At 35.1% G+C, this 17961-nt stretch overlaps 1 protein-coding gene across 1 annotated transcript; it reads left to right on the plus strand.

Moving 5' to 3' along the window:
* Positions 1-871: 871 nt before the first annotated feature.
* Positions 872-1861, plus strand: LOC112101007. The gene has a single exon (XM_024190899.1). The coding sequence runs from the start codon at positions 872-874 to the stop codon at positions 1859-1861; it is 990 nt and encodes a 329-aa protein (XP_024046667.1).
* The last annotated feature ends 16100 nt before the right edge of the window (positions 1862-17961 follow it).

A 17961-nucleotide genomic window follows, 5' to 3' on the forward strand; every position in this document is an offset into this window, starting at 1 on the left:
GTGTGTGTAACAACTTATTAACAATTGATTGATACTCGTTATAAAAGTGTGTGTGAGATGTATTCATTCTGTTAATAAGAAGTTTCTATAAGTTTCCTTTATAAGATTTTCTTTCTCTTTCTTTCAACTTTCTCGTTTGCCAAACACATATACTTAAGTTTCTATCATGGTATCAAAGCTACCAATGGCAAATATTACTCAATCCAATTCATCCTATAGCTTTGTCACACCAATAAAACTGGATCAAAACAATTTCATTTTGTGGAGAACACAAGTTTTGGCTTCAATTAAAGGAAACAGTTTAGAAGGCTTTATTAATGGTGATCTGAAATGTCTAGAGAAATTTATCTCACTTTCCAATACTGGTGAAGCTTCAACATCAGATGAAAATGAATCACGATTTGCAAATCCTGAGTTCGTTGCTTGGATAAAGACGAATCAACTTCTCTTGAATTGGATGATGTCATCCATTCAGCAAAGCTTGCTGTCAACTGTGATTGATTGTGCAACTTCAAAGCAACTCTGGGAATCACTTAACTGTATGTTCATTTCTCAGTCTCAAGCACGAATTCAAACACTTAGAATGCAAATCCAGACAATTAAGAAAGGATCTATGACTATGGTTGAATATTTTTCTAAAATCAAACGTATAGCAGATACATTAGCCTTAGCAGGGAAACCAATTGAGCTAAGTGACTTTATTATGCATGTGCTGACCGGTCTTAATTCTTTTGATTATGAGTCTTTGATAACTGATATTTTAGCCAAAGAAGGAACTATTACTCTAGATGATTTGTACTCACTACTTCTGAATCATGAAAATAGGATTGATTGAAAGAAAGGCAAAATTGCTAGTGATGTTATGCATCATATGTCTACAAATGTAGCTAAAAAAGGCTCATATTCTGGCAAAAATAATAATGGATTTCAGAAAAATTCTGGAGGTAATTTTGGAAATGATAATAGTCCAAATTTTGGTGGTTATAATGGAGGTTTTAATAATAATGGAGGACCTCAATTTGCTAGTGGAAGAAATTTTTCTAATCTTGTCTGTCAGATTTGCTTCATTCCTGGACATGGAGCAAATAGATGCAAAAACAGGTTCAATCCTTCATTTGTTCCTCAGAAGAATTTTGGTAGAGGAAATTTCAGAGGACAATATGGTAGAGGCAGGTCTTTTAATAACTTTGGCAGAGGGTCAGTTTTTTCTGGACTTAATTTTGGGAATGTTTATATGCCAAGAGGAGCTGCATTTCAAGCCAATATGGCTTACTTAGATCCTACTCTTATCCCTGGCTATACTCCTTATAATTACACTATTGGCTTTAATGCTTTTGCTCCTGGACACACTCATGGGTTCTCTACTCCGAGCTTTACTCACAGTCTCTCTCCATATTTTTCTGGAAATGTTCCCAATGGTATGCCTAGTATCTTTGGACCATCAACTCAAGTAACTTGTGCTGCAAATCCTGAGATTGTTGAAGATCCCTCTTGGTATATCGATAGTGAAGCAACTAACCACATCACAAATGATTTAAGTAAGCTTGTCAATCCTAAAGCTTATGTTGGTAATGAACAACTATATGTTGGTGATGGAAATGCATTGCTTATTGAACATGTTGGATCAGTACAACTTACTACAAACACATTTGAGTCATTGTTTCTTAATCATGTTTTACATGTACCTAAAATCACTAAGAATTTACTCAGTGTTTCTAAATTACTTGCTGATAATAATGTTACCCTTGAATTTGTTGGAACTTATTGTTTTATTAAGGCTAGGAGAACATGGATCATATTGCTTGAAGGAGTTGCTAAAAGAGGTCTCCATATAGTCAAAAGTCCAAGTTCTCATCCTTAGTCTGTTGCTGTCAATACAATTTCTCTTACTCAGAATAAATTTTAGTCTTTTTTTGATTGTTTTCCTCATTTAGCTTGTGAAACTTTTGGTTTCAATTCCTTTCAGGAAAATAAAAAGTCTTGTCTGTCTGTTATGGCTTCAAAAGTTGTTGATGTAAATCTTCTTCATAGAAGATTGGGACACCCTGCTGTTCATGTCTTGAAAACAATCCTTGACTCATTTAACAAGTTTGGTAGTCTCAATAAAATTCAAAACTTAGAATTCTGTTATGCTTGCCAATTTAGAAAGAATCATATGTTACATTTTAACTCTGTTCAAACTAAGTCCACAAAACCATTATAGCTACTTTATACAGATATTTGGGTCCCCCTCATGTTACTTTCACTCAAGGTTATGCCTATTACCTATCAATCTTAGATGATTTTAGCCGTTTTACTTGGATATTTCCATTAAACTCCAAGTCTGATGCATTAACAATGTTTGTGAAGTTCAAAACCTTGATTGAAAAGCATCTACAAAAGAATATCAAAACAGTACAAACTGACTGGGGTGGGGAATTCATATCATTTTCTTCCTTACTCAACAATTCAGGAATCCAATTTAGGCATCCTTGTCCTCATATTCATCATCAAAATGGAAGAATTGAACGGAAACATAGACATATTGTTGATGATGGCCTTACCTTACTTGCTCAAGTACATCTTCATTTAAAATTCTGGTGGAATGCCTTTCATACTGCCGCTTTCCTAATCAACAGACTTCCCACACCAGTCTTGCATAATATCTCACCCTATCAAAAACTAATCCATAAAAAACCAGATTATTCTACTCTTAGAATTGTTGGTTATGCATGTTTTCCTTATCTAAGACCCTATAACAGACACAAACTTGAATTCAGGATTGGTAGGTGTATTTTTATTGGATATAGTTCCAATCATAAGGGCTACCTATGTCGACCTTCCTCTGGAAGAACATACATTTCTAATCATGTAGTCTTTGATGAAAAATCATTTCCTTATGTTCATGGTCTTGATTTTTCCTCAGTCTCAATATCTTCTCAAACAGAATCTGCACTTCAGTCAGATTCTAAGTATCATTCTTCATCATCTTCTGTTATTCAACTTCAAGCTCCTTTAGCAACAACTTTAGCATATGATTCTATAGCTCCAATCTCAACATCTCCTCAGGTATCACCTCAATACTCACCTTTGCTCTCAGTTTCTACCACACATAATTCAAACTATACCTCATATTCTTCACACAACTCATCTTCTCTTTTAAGTAATTCTCCACCTCATATCCTTCCTGAACCACCTTTGTTGGTCATTCTATGATCATTAGGTCTAAGAATGGCATTTTTAAACCAAAGTCTTATCTCTCAACTCTTTTAGCCCAACCATTTCAACCTGCATCTGTCACTCAAGCTTTAACTGATCCACAATGGTTCAAAGCCATGCAAGAAGAGTTTCAAGCCCTCCAAGCTAATAATACTTGGGAATTGGTATTACCTAAAGCTCATGTTAAAGTGGTTAGTAATAAATGGGTTTTCAGAATAAAATACAATCCTGATGGGTCAATACTAAAGTACAAAGCGCGATTGGTTGCTAAAGGGTTTCATCAGGTTCATGGCATTGATTATATTGAAACATTCAGTCTAGTGGTAAAAGTTTCTACTGAAATACAAGTGTGCAACCTAAGAGGGGGGGTGAATTGGTATTTTAAAAATTATCCTAACAAAGCCACACGCTAATCCAATCTAACGCCTTAATGAATTGGAAAACAATAAGTTCAATAAAAGCACAATAACAAATGAGTAAGAGAGAAGAGAAACAAACACACGAAATTTTACATGGTTCGGTAATTCCCGCCTACGTCCACACCTCCAAGTGATCCAAGCTTGAGGGTTTCACTATCCAAGCCTTCCAAACTTCAAACGTTTACAATTGACTTCAAGGTGTCAATGAACCTTTACAACAAAGAGATTATCTCCTAATCTCTTCACTCAAGTGTCTCACACACTCAAACACTCACAATTAAGATGAAGAAATGAAAGTTGCAACAAAAACTCTCTTAAAGAGTAGATGTATAAATTGAAGAACAACAATGATTAAATGAATAATGACTTGCGAATTGAGAACTCAAGATATGTTGTGTGCTTTTTGTTTTTGCTTGTTGGAGAGCTTGAAAATGAATTGGATTTGAGTTTTTATAGTTTGAGCTCAAAAAGTAGGCGTTATGCACATTTTGGTCACAACCGACTTACCGTTTATGGACATTCAGTTACCCGCTTAATGTTACCATTACAGCCAAACTTTTAAATTTCTGAACATCCGGTATGCCGCTTATGAAATCCGAATAGCTGTTTATGTTCCATAAGCTTTCTACCCAAATTCAGTCTACCGTTTGTTAGGATCTGGATAGCTGCTTGCTACAGTAACTGCTACAGTGAACTATTTTCTAAAATTCTAGTTTGACCCTAAAATTTTATAAAATTAAATTATAGCTCAAACCGTTATGAAAATTCTCAAATAGGTCCAATTTCAGAATTTTTAAATAATGCTTTGTCAATCCCAAAACTTTCTAAAATTATGATAACACCCAAAATATGTGAAATTATAGAATGACCCAAAATATTTAAATATTTTCAAATAGGTCCAAATCCGAAATTCAAAACAATATTTATTAAAATCAAAGATTATAAAATCATTTTCTTATTATGAAAGCACAATACATAAATTTTTGTTTAATCAACACATGTGGTTTGTTATCATCAAAATCAATATCTATAGCTATATAGGCTAACAATATCCCCTTTTTTTATGATGACAAAACACATTATAAAAATTTAATCTAGTCACGAAAAGCTCCCCTTTAATCAATGCAAGGTTTAAAGACTAATTTCAAAAAACATTTAAAAGCTCCCCCTACATAAGTGCATATGAATATTTTTCATAACAAATGAATATTTCTCCCTTACATATTATATCTCTCCCTTCATCATCAAAAAGAATAAAAGCTCCCCCTTAATCAATGATCAAAATCTCACTACAGCACATTAGTACAAAAATATCTAAAACATAAGAAAAGAACATAATAATCCATCAAAGCAAATCCATATCATCCAAAAGCAATACATAATCCAACATCATAACAATTATCCATATAATCGAAAATAAAAGAACATAATGCAGTAAATGAAATGTAGGTGTGTCCAAATACAAGCATAAGATACTACTGAGGTGGTGAGGATGGTGGTGATGGAGGTGGATACGGATATGGAATGCCAAAATGCTTAAAGAGGAGGCGCTTTCCATGAATAAACTGCTGCTGCTGCTGCTGAAACTCAGTCTGGCTCACAGAGAGTGTCCTTACCTCATCCATAAGCTGCTGAAGAGTAACCTCTCTAGAAATAGGAGGCTCGGGATATGATAAAGCAGGTGCAGAGGCTGCAGGAGCAGAGGTAGATATTGAAGAAGCTCGACGTCTACGCTGACCCCGAAATAAAAGCGAAAAAACAGGTAGCTGATTGGCTGGAACCACAACATTAAGTGGCCGCTCATCACTTGGAGCAAGAAAGTTGAACTTAGTATTAGTAAATTTCACCCAAGTGCCATTACTCCACTTAAAACCTAAAGAACTAACAGCCTCATCCCCAATGCTTTTAGATAGCCTATATGATGGTGCTTGGATAGGGATGCTAAAGTATTTGAGGATTCGAGTGATTAAATGACCATACGGAAGGGAACGAGTAATCAACTTAGGTATACAAAGCATGTTTCGGACAATGGTGTATCCTAAGTCGACCGGACGACGTCTAAGAATACAATCAATCAAGGCAACAACCATATGAGAAACCTCATCCAAATGGCATGATCTAGGAATCACAATACTCTGAATAAAACGAAGTAATATCTGAGTTTGAAGACAAAGACATTGGGTGCGGAAATGGATAGTACAATCGTCATCCGAAAGGTTAATACGACGACATAAATTCTTAACAGCATCAATATGAACATAGTCATCAATATCAGGAGATTTCCTAGGTGAAAACATTTCTAGACCATCATTGGAAGTTCCTAGGATAGAGTTCAACTCCGAATCATCAAACTTAATTGAAACTCCTCCAACTGTGGTGATTACTTGATTCTCTTTCTCCGCGGAACAATCCATATTCGAGTAAAATACTCTCATCAAATCGTGATATACATTTTCCTCAAAAACGAGTGCATTAATCCAACCAACATCTTCTAACAATTGTAATAAAGTTTTATTGCTAATACTAAGATTATTCAACCAATTCGGTAAAACAAAAAAAGTCTGGAGTACTTCACGAGTCATGAATTGTTGGTGAAATCGTTTGGCTAAATGTTTGTGGTTCTGAAAGTGTGTGGACTCAAAGTTAGATTGATTGGAGGTGCCCCCTGCTTGCCGTGACCGGTTGGGTTGTTGAACCGATTCTTTGCCTTTTCTTCGAACTGGCCGTGAGCTTCACATGCTGATTTTGAATGATTTGAGGTGAAATAAGGTAATAAGAAGGGGGATGATGAGGATTGAAAGAGAGTTTGAGAGGTAATTTGGTTCAAAAACGGATAAAGATGAAGAAATCTAAAGAGAGAAAAATTTGGTTGAAACCCTAAATTTGATTTCGGATCTAGTGATTTTGAGGTTGAAAAAGGATCTGAAGGATGATTTTGGATACAAGAACGGATGGGAAAAAAGTTTTATGGATCGATTTGCATAAAAAACAAGTGAAAATGATGGATTTTTTAGAGAAAACGAAAAAGGAATAAGCGGCGTTTAGAGAGAGAAAGCTAACCGGTTTACCAAAAGAGGGCAGAAGAAGATAAACAGTGTATATATGCCCGAATTCGGCTATCCGGATATGCCTAACCGGTTAACCGGTTGTGGGCAGTGAGTTTGCAACTCAAATTCAAATTTCAGAATTGAATAACCGGTTATCCATTTCTGTCCAACAAAGGTAATTTCGAATCTGATTTTCCAAATATCATGAACCGGCTTGCCGGTTGGATCCAGAATATTGCAAGCTGTTACCGGTTTGGTTAAATACAATGAAGGGCATACGCGAATTCGGGTAGCCGGATTCCATAACCAGTTTATTTGGATTGTTCCAGTAAGCACTAAACAAAATCTAGTTTTCAAGATTTTATAACCGGTTGACCAGTTCTTTCCAGAAAAAGAGATAATAAAAGCGGTTTACCGGTTTTCCAATCCGGTTATCTGGAATATGACTCAGAGAATATAGGCAATCTCTTATACTTGTATTATACACACCATTTTATTTTTGGCTTTAAAATTGATTAATTTTAAATAATTTTGAGATTCAAAACTTTTCAATAAGTTATTTAATGCATGAAAAATAAATTCATAAAATAACAAACATCTCAAGCTATTTAATTCATGAAGCATAAATCCATATAATAACATACATATCAAGCCATTTAAAAAATCATAAGTTAAGATGCAACATTTATCATTCCAAGCTCATGTCTTATCTTTATAAAATGCTCTTCGCTAAGAGGTTTTGTAAAGATATCCACAAGCTGATTTTCAATAGAAACAAATTTAATTACAACATCTCCTTTTTTAACATGATCTCTAAGGAAGTGATGCCTAATTTCTATATGCTTAGTTCTAGACTGTTGAATGGGATTCTTGGATAGGTAAATAGCACTAGTATTGTCACACAAGATAGGTATTTGATTAAGATTAATACCATAGTCTCTAAGAGTTTGTTTCATCCAAAGAATTTGTGCACAACAACTACTAGCAGCTATATATTCGGCCTCTGTAGTTGAAAGAGCAACCGAGTTTTGTTTCTTACTAAACCAAGAGACAAGTGAATGGTCTAGGAAGTGACATGTTTGACTAATACTTTTTCTATTAACTTTATATCCGGCAAAATCAGCATCCGAATAACAAGTTAAGTCAATATGAGTTCCCCTAGGATACCAAAGGCCAAGATTAATGGTGCCAATCAAATATCAAAAAATTCGTTTGACAGCAAGCATGTGTGACTCTTTAGGACAAGATTGAAATCTAGCACACAAGCAAAAACTAAATATAATATTAGGTCTACTAGCAGTCAAATAGAGTAACGATCCGATCATACCTCAATAAGTCTTGATGTCAACTTCCTTACCTTTCTCATCTTTGTCCAGCTTGATGGTAGTACTCATTAGAGTGTTTTTTGTTGTTCCATTATCATAGCCAAATCTTTTGAGTAGATCTTTCACATACTTGGCTTGATTTATGAAAATTCCTTCCTCGTTTTGTTTGATTTGGAGTCCAAGGAAGTACGTCAACTCTCCCATCATACTCATCTCAAATTCTTTACTCATACAAGATGAAAATTCTTTACACAACAATTCATTAGTAGAACCAAAAATAATGTCATCAACATAAATTTGAACAATAAGTATATCTTGGTTCTTGTGCTTAACAAATAGAGTTGTGTCCACTTTTCCCATCGAAAAATCGTTACCTAACAAGAAGTTTTTAAGCCTATCATATCCTGCCTTAGGTGCTTGTTTTAGTCCATACAATGCCTTAGATAACTTATACACATGATCTGAAAATTTTTCATTTTCAAAACCAGGGGGTTGTTTCACATACACTTCCTCCATAATATAACTATTTAAGAAAGCACTCTTGACATCTATTTGAAATAAAATAAAATCTTTATGACATGCAAAAGCTAAGAGCATTCTAATGGATTCTAGTCTAGCTACAGGTGCAAATGTTTCATCAAAATCAATTCCCTCTTCTTGGTTGTAACCTTGAGCCACTAATCTATCTTTATTTTTTACAACCATATCGGATTCATCCATTTTGTTTCTAAATACCCATTTAGTGTCTATAATGGATTGATGTTCCGGATTAGGAACTAATTCCTACACATTGTTTCTCTCAAATTGATTCAACTCCTATTGCATTGCCATAATCCAAGATTCTTCATTTTCCACATTCACAAAGGATTTTGGTTCAATTTGAGAAATAAATGCAGTATGCTCACATGTGTTCCTAAGAGATGATCTAGTTGTAATACCTCGTGAGGGATCTCCTAAAATTACATCCTTAGGGTGAGAAGAAACATACCTCCACTCCTTAGGCAGTGTTTGAGAAGTACCTTCATTTTGCTCTGCATTTGTTTCTTCCTGATGATCCTCTTGAATTCCATATGGTGCATCTTTTTGGTTGTCATTTTATGCTTCTTCTTGTTGCTCTTCTTCTGCATTATCATCAACAACGACTTTCTCCGTAGAGGAGGGGTTAGACTAATCAAATGTAACATGCATAGATTCTTCCACAACCAAAGTTCTTTTATTATAAGCTCTATAAGCTTTACTTGAGTTTGAAAAACCAAGAAAAATACCAACATTAGATTTTGGATCAAATTTACCAAGATTATCTTTTGTGTTCAAAATAAAACATTTGTATCCAAAGACTTTAAAATAGCGAATGTTGGGTTTTCTATCTTTCCAAAGCTTATATGGAGTTTTATTAAGATTGGGTCTAATCAACACACGATTCAAAACAGAACAAGCGGTGTTGACGGCTTCGGCCCAAAAATACTTAGGCAAAGAATTTTCATTCAACATAGTCCTAGCCATTTCTTGAATAGACCTATTCTTTCTCTCTACAACTCCATTTTGTTAAGGAGTCTTAGGTGATAAAAATTGATGCTTAATGCCAAAATCATTACAAAAGTTCTGAAATGCATAATTTTCAAATTCTTCACCATGATCAATTCTAATACAAGACATACTACACCCCTTTTCATTTTGAACCTTTTTGTAGAAAACTTTAAATGCATCAAAGACATCATCCTTATTAACTAAGAATAATACTCATGTGTATCTAGAATAATCATTCCATAATTACAAAAGCATAATATTTGCCATTTAAACTAGCATATCTAGAAGGACGAAATAAATCTATGTGAAGAAGTTGAAGTGGTTTTGAAGTAGAAATATGATTTTTGTTTTTTAAAGAGGTTTTGATTTGTTTTCCAAATTGGCAAACTTAACAAATTTTAACTTTTTGAAAACTGATTTTTGGAAGACCTTTAACCAAATCATTTTTCGAGATTTTTTAGATCAAATCCATACTTGCATGACCCAATCTTCTATGCCATAACCAACCATCATCATACAATGCAGAGAAACATTTATCATTTGTAGATGCACGGTCTATATTAATGGTATAGACATTAAAACATCAGTTTTCTACAAACAAAACATTGCCATCACATGCATTCTCAATAACACATTTTGATTCATCAAAGATAACTCTATATCCTTTATCACATAATTGACTAATGCTAAGCAAGTTGTGTTTTAAGTTTTCACTCAAACACACATTTTCAATGAGAATAGAAGATACATTACCGACATTGCCAATGCCAATGATTTTTCCTTTTTAATTATCTCCAAACAATATATCTCAACCATTTTCGATCTTGGTAAAACTTGAAAACCAAGAATAATTCTCTGTCATGTGTCTTGAACAACCACTGTCCAAGTACCACTTATTCTTCTTCTTCTTCAAGCCCTGTAGAGAAAATCTCAAGTTTTAGGTACCCAAGCTTTTTTGGGTCCTTTAGAGTTAGCAATGGTTCCTTTCAGAACCCAAACACATTTTATACTATAATATGCATTTCTCTTCACCGGACATTTATTTTTCATATAACCATCTTGATTACAATAATGACATACAATTTGATTGTTAATAGATGCATTCTTCACAAAATAACTCTTGTAATACTTTTGTTTCAAATTTGGCTTATAACCAATGCCTCCTTTGTCAAAAACACATTTTTTTGAGTTTAGCAAGTTATCCAACATCTTTTGCCCATTTGTGAATTTTAGTACAATCTCATTTAGTTCATTGCTCTTCTTTCTAAGCATTTCGTTTTCATTTTTTAAGTCATTCACGTGTGACTCTAGGTGCTCATGTGAAGTGCTAGAATTTTCAAATAGTGCAACTCTATCATGCAATGTTTTATTCTCTAATTCTAGGAATATAATTTTTGCACTAAATGATTCATTTTCATTTTTAAGCTCTATCATTTTCTTTTTAAGACATATATTCTTTTTACCAATCTTCATCAGTTCATCATGCAAATCCTTAAAAGCATCATGTAATTCATCATATGTAGGAAGAACACTTACCTCATCAAGTTCATTACATGATTCTTTCCTAAAGGCCATGAGAGCTAAATTAGTCATCTCTTGTTGCTCTTCACCATCGCTTGTTTCCTCATCACTATCATTCCACGTGGCCACCATAGCTTTCTTCTTGAACTTGTTGAGGAGAGGACATTTCGGTCGTATGTGTCCGGGCTTCTTACATTCATAGCAAGTAATTGGCTCTTTCTTCTTCTTTTTGTTTTTGTGATTTCTAAACTTTCTCTGCTCGTTATTCTTCTTGTAAAATTTTTTGAATCTTCTAGCCAACATGGCCAACTCCTCATCATCCATCTCGCTTTCCTCATCACTCTCACGTTTTGAGGCTTTAAAAGCAATGTTTTTTTTCTTTTCCTCATGCCTTTTTTCTGCTGTCAAATCTTCTTCATATGAAATGAGAGAACCAATTAAATCATCAATAGGTAATGTATTTAAATCTTTAGCTTCCTCAATGGCTGTCATTTTTTGTCTCCATTCCTTAGGTAACGACCTAATGATTTTCTTAACTTTCTCGCTATTTGAAAATGTCTTTCCTATGGCTTCTAGAGTGTTCACCATGTCCGTAAATATAGTATACATAGAATATACACTCTCATTTTGTTCCATTTGGAACAATTCATATTGTCGAGTATACATACTTATTTTAAATTCTTTCACTTGATTTATGCCTTTATAAACAACTTCAAGTTTATGCCAAATTTCATTAGCATTTTCGCAACTAGACACTCTATGAAACTCTTTCTTATCTAGTGCATAAAATAAGGCATTCATAACTTTAGAATTTAGAGTAGTTTTTCTCTTTTCTAATTCATTCCATTCCCGTGAAGGTTTTGGAATATCTTCCTTGACTTCATTTTTAGTCAAAGGCATGAAAGAACTATCATTAACGATTTCCCAAATTTCGTAATCTAAAGCTTGCAAGTAAATTCTCATCCTAATTTTCCAATACAGGTAATCGTTTCCATCAAAATAAGGTGGTCTAGTGGTGGACTATCCTTCCCTAAATGTGGAATCATTTTGAGTTGCCATTTATCTTTAGCTCTAGATTGTTAAGTCTAAATAAGAGCACATCGCTCTGATACCAAATGAAATACAAGTGGGCAACCCAAGAGGGGGGGTGAATTGGTATTTTAAAAATTATCCTAACAAAGCCACATAATAATCCAATCTAACGTCTTAATAAATTCGAAAGCAATAAGTTCAATAAAAGCACAATAACAAATGGGTAAGAGAGAAGAGAAACAAACACACGAATTTTTACGTGGTTCGGTAATTCTCGCCTACATCCACGCCTCAAAGCAATCCAAGCTTGAGGGTTTCACTATCTAAACCTTCCAAGGCTTCAAACGTTTACAATTGACTTCAAGGTGTCAATGAACCTTTACAACAAAGAGATTATCTCACAATCTCTTCACTCAAGTGTCTCACACACTCAAACACTCACAATTAAGATGAAGAAATGAAAGTTACAACAAAAACTCTCTTAAAGAGTAGATGTACAAATTGAAGAACAACAATGATTAAATCAATAATAACTTGCGAATTGAGAGCTCAAGATATATTGTGTGCTTTTTATTTTTGCTTGTTAGAGAGCTTGAAAATGAATTGGATTTGAGTTTTTATAGTTTGAGCTAAAAAACTAGCCGTTATGCACATTTTGATCATAACCGGCTTACCGTTTATGGACATCCAATTAGCCGCTTAATGTTACCGTTACAGCCAAAATTTTGAATTTCTGAACATCCGGTATGCCGCTTATGAAATTTGGTATGCCGTTTATGTTCCAAAAGCTTTCTACCCAAATTCGAGCTACCGTTTGTCAGGATCCGGATAGCCGCTTGCTATAGTAACTGCTACAGTGAACTATTTTCTAAAACTTCAGTTTGACCCTAAAAGAAAAAGAAAAAAAAAAGTGAATCTACATTTAAAGGTTAGTATTTCTTTTCTTTTTCTCTTCTTTAAAATTCTGTAATTTATTTTTCAATTTATTTTTCTTTGTAATTTTTTTTATTTTATTAATTTAATTTTTAGTTAATTTATTTCACGTATTTATTTTTGTGTATTTTTATAGAAATGTTGTAATAGCGCAATAAGGTTAGTATCGTAATTTCTCGTTCCTCTGTATTTTTATTTGTTTTGTTCCCATTTATTTTTTTGTTCCTTGCATGCATGGTCGTAGGTCATTATTTCCTAATCTTGAACCTATAGACCTTGAATTAGAAAAAACACTTCGCACACACAAACACGTTAAAAATAAAATGAATTTACAAGCACCACAGGAGAGGCCATTTAAGGACTATTTTAGTCCCTTAGCTAATTTGAGCACATCATGTATAAGATACCCAAATGTAGCTGCTAGGAGTTTTGAACTAAAACCTAGTGTGCTAAATTGTCTCCCTACATTTTATGGCCTAGAAAATGAGGACCCATATAATCATTTGAATGATTTTCATGCCATTTGTCAAACATTTAAATATGAAAACTTTTCAGATGATGATGTTAAACTTAGACTATTCCCATTTTCTTTAAAGGATAGAGCTCGTTCATGGCTTAATACATTGCCTGCTAATAGCATTGCATCATGGGAACAAATGGTTACAAAATTTTTGAATAAATATTTTCCAGTGCATAAAACCAATGCTATTCGCAGGGAAATCTAGGAGTTTACCCAGAGAGAAGACGAGCAGTTTTTCGAAACATGGGAGCGATTCAATGGGCTACTCTTGAAGTGTTCACATCATGGGTACGAGAAATGGCACCAATGCCAATACTTTTTGGAGGGATTATTGCCAAATGTGCAAGAATGGCTAATGGCAACAAGTGGAGGAGAGCTAATGTCAAAAAGTGCATCAGAGATTTGGGAATTCTTCCAGCGACAAGCAGATAATTCCCAACAACGGAGTCGATCACTCAAGAATACTAGAAGAATTAAGGGAGTAAATGAGATTCACATTGGCGAGTCAACTTCGGGAATCAAAGAAGTCAAGGAGATGGTTGAAGGTCTTGCTCGTTAAATAGTATCGTTTTCGACTGCTAACTCAACAGAACCACATGACCATGACTCATACTCAGATCAAGCCAATGCCATAGGTGTCATGAGAAAGCCATCAAATTACAACCCATACTCCAACACATATAACCCTGGATGGAGAGACCATCCCAATTTTTCATGGTCTCAAGGACTCCAACAGAATGGACCAGCAGCTTCAGCTCCACCAATGCAACCAATTCCTCAAATTCCTCAAGCCTCTCAGCCCCCATTTAGACCATACAATCAGAACCATAACTACTCTCAACCCAGACCATGGGAGGATGCATTCTAGAATTTCAAGAATATTACTCACTCCACGATTGAGCAACAGAACCGCACCATTGATGGACTACGAAATGAGTTGAGAGCAGGCTTCAACTCACAAGCCCAATCAGTTTCAAGCCTCGAGAAGATAGCGGGACAACTTGCTTCTTCAGTTCAGACCTTGGCAATGACTGTTGAGAAAGGAAAATTTCCAAGTCAACCAGTGTCTAATCCTGAAGGAGTACATGAAGCAAGTACTAGTTCACCACAGCAGCATGGAGAGGTCAAAGCAGTCATGACCTTCCGAAAAGGAAAAGAAGTCGACAACAAAGTGGAGATGCCGGTGACAAAAGAAAATCAAATTGTACCTGTGAATGTTGAGGACTCATCACCAGAGAAGAGAGAAGAAACCAACCCACGGGAATATGTTCCCAAAGCTCCATTTCCTCAGAGGTTAGCTAAAGGAAAGAAGGGAAAATCCACAGGTGAGATTCTTGAAATCTTCAAACAGGTAAGTATTAACATCCCTTTACTTGATGCTATTAAACAAGTTCCATTTTATGCCAAGTTTCTTAAAGACCTTTGTACTAAAAAGAGAAATGTGCATGTTCAGAAGAATGCATTTTTAACAGAAAACGTTAGTTCTATACTCTAACATAAAATTCCTTTAAAATGCAAAGACCCAGGCTCCCCCACTATCTCATGTAGTATAGGGAACCACACAATTGAGAATGCTTTGTTGGATTTAGGAGCTAGTGTAAATTTGTTGCCTTATTCTGTATTTGTGAAACTTAGACTGGGAGAATTACACCCAACTCCAGTGGTGTTACAACTTGCAGATCGGTCCACGAAAATACCTCGTGGTATTGTGGAGGACGTGTTTGTCCAAGTAGACAAGTTTTATTTTCATGTTGATTTCATTGTAATTAACACTCAACCAATACAGGATTCAAGGAAGCACATCCCCATTATTCTAGGCCGACCTTTCTTGGCAACTGCGTATGCTCACATTCAATGCAGGACTGGAAATATGCAGTTGTCCTTCGACAACATGACTATAGAGCTGAACATCTTCAACATTGCCAAACAACCTCACAATGCAGATGATGAAATTGTTGATGTGGATTTAATTGAAGCATTAGTTGATGACACTTTTCTTTCAAACTTTAGTGATGATCCTTTACAAATATGCTTAACTCACTTTGGTTTGGATTTTGATATTGACAGATCAGTCGATGATGTCAACGCCCTGCTTGACTCAGCACCATCCATGGACACTAATAAATGGAAGTCAAGAGTTGAACAACTAGCACCATCAGAGAAGAAACTCATCCCATCATCAGAATCACCACCAAAACTCGAGCTCAAACCATTGCCCAACACTTTGGAATATGCATTTTTGGGAGAAGAAAGTACTCTACCGGTAATTATCTCATCATCCCTAAATGACGAACAAAAAGGTAAGTTGTTGGATGTTTTAAAAGAGTACAAAGGAGCATTATGATGGACCATAGCAGACATAAAAGGTATAAATCCAGTAGACTGCATGCATTACATTCACCTTGATGAAAATGCTAAATCTACTAGGGAAATGCAACGTCGGTTAAATCCTAATATGAAAGAAGTTGTTAGAACAGAAGTCCTTAAGCTATTACACGCATGTATCATTTACCCAATTTCTGATAGTTCATAGGTCAGTCCTGTACAAGTTGTCCCCAAAAAGTCAGGAGTCACAGTAGTTACGAATGCTGATAATGAATTGATACCCACTAGAGTGACTACAGGATGTCGTGTATGCATTGATTATAGAAAGTTGAATTCTGTCACACGTAAAGACCATTTTCCTTTACCATTTATCGATCAAATGCTTGATAGATTGGCAGGCCATGAATTTTATTGCTTTCTAGATGGCTACTCAGGATATAATCAGATTCCCATAGCACCAAAAGATCAAGAGAAAACTACTTTCACTTGCCCTTTTGGCACATTTGCATATAGGAGAATGACATTTGAATTATGTAATGCACCTGCTACATTTCAACGATGCATGTTGAGCATTTTTTCTGATATGGTTGAACGATTCCTTGAAGTCTTTATGGATGATTTTTCTGTCTTTGGTGACTCGTTTGATCAATGTTTACATCATCTAACACTAGTTCTGCAGAGATGTATCGAGAAGAACTTGGTCTTAAATTGGGAGAAGTGTCATTTTATGGTAAAACAGGGTATTGTTGTCGGTCACATCATTTCGAGCAAAGGTATTGAGGTTGACAAAGCCAAGGTGGATCTTATTTCTAATCTTCCTCCACCCAAAACAGTCAGAGAAGTAAGACCTTTCCTTGGGCATGCTGGTTTCTATAGACGTTTCATTAAAGATTTTAGCAAAGTTTCTAGACCCTTATGCAATTTACTTGCTAAGGATGTACATTTTGTCTTTAATGATTCATGTCTTGTGGCACTTGAAAAGTTAAAACAGTTGTTGACATCATCACCCATCATTCAGCCCCCAAATTGGAGCTTACCATTTGAGCTCATGTGTGATGCATCTGATTATGCAGTAGGAGCAGTATTAGGACAAAAAGTTGATCGAATTCCCCACGTTATTTACTATGCTAGTATGACATTGAATGATGCATAGTTAAACTATTCAACTACTGAAAAAGAAATGCTAGCAGTAGTGTTTGCATTAGAGAAATTTCGATCTTATCTCATTGGTTGTAAAATAATCGTGTTCACAGATCATGCTGCTCTTAAATATCTTCTCACAAAGAAAGATGCAAAAGCTAGACTAATTCTTTGGATGTTACTTTTGCAAGAATTTGACTTGGAATTCAAATATAAGAAAGGGACAGAAAATGTTGTGGCGGACCACCTCTCTCGTCTCCATTTTGACACAATTACAGAGCCATTAATATTGAATGAGTCATTTCCAGATGAACAATTAATGAGTGTGAAAGTATTACCTTGGTATGCTGATATAGTTAATTATCTTGTTACAGGTAAACTTCCAGAGCATTGGACCAAGCAAGATAAGGCTAAATTCTTTGCAGAGATAAAGAATTTCTTTTGGGATGACCCGTATTTGTTCAAGTATTGTGCAGACCAAATTGTTAGACGATGTGTCCCATAAAATGAAATTCATAATATTCTTTCATTCTGCCATGAACAAGCTTGTGGAGGCCATGTCAGTGCTAAGAAAACAGCAACTAAAGTTTTACAATGTAGTTTCTATTGGCCAACTATATTTTGAGACGCTTACACTTTATGTTCTTCATGTGATAGGTGTCAACAAATGGGGAGCATTACACGAAGGAACATGATGCCACTAAATCCAATTTTAGTGGTTGAGATTTTTTATGTATGGGGTATCGACTTCATGGGACCCCTTCCTCATTCTTTTGGCCATCAATACATATTGGTTGCTGTTGACTACGTATCGAAATGAGTAGAAGTACTTCCGCGTAGGACCAATAATCACAAGGTGGTGATAGCATTTTTGAAAAGCAACATTGTCTCACGCTTTGGATTCCCTCGAGCAATAATCAGTGATGGTGGTGCCCACTTTTGTAACAAAGCATTCAAAGCTCTTTTGACAAAGT

Source organism: Citrus clementina, unplaced genomic scaffold, assembly GCF_000493195.1.
Source record: "Citrus clementina cultivar Clemenules unplaced genomic scaffold, Citrus_clementina_v1.0 scaffold_2, whole genome shotgun sequence".
NCBI classification, from domain to species: Eukaryota; Viridiplantae; Streptophyta; class Magnoliopsida; order Sapindales; family Rutaceae; genus Citrus; species Citrus x clementina.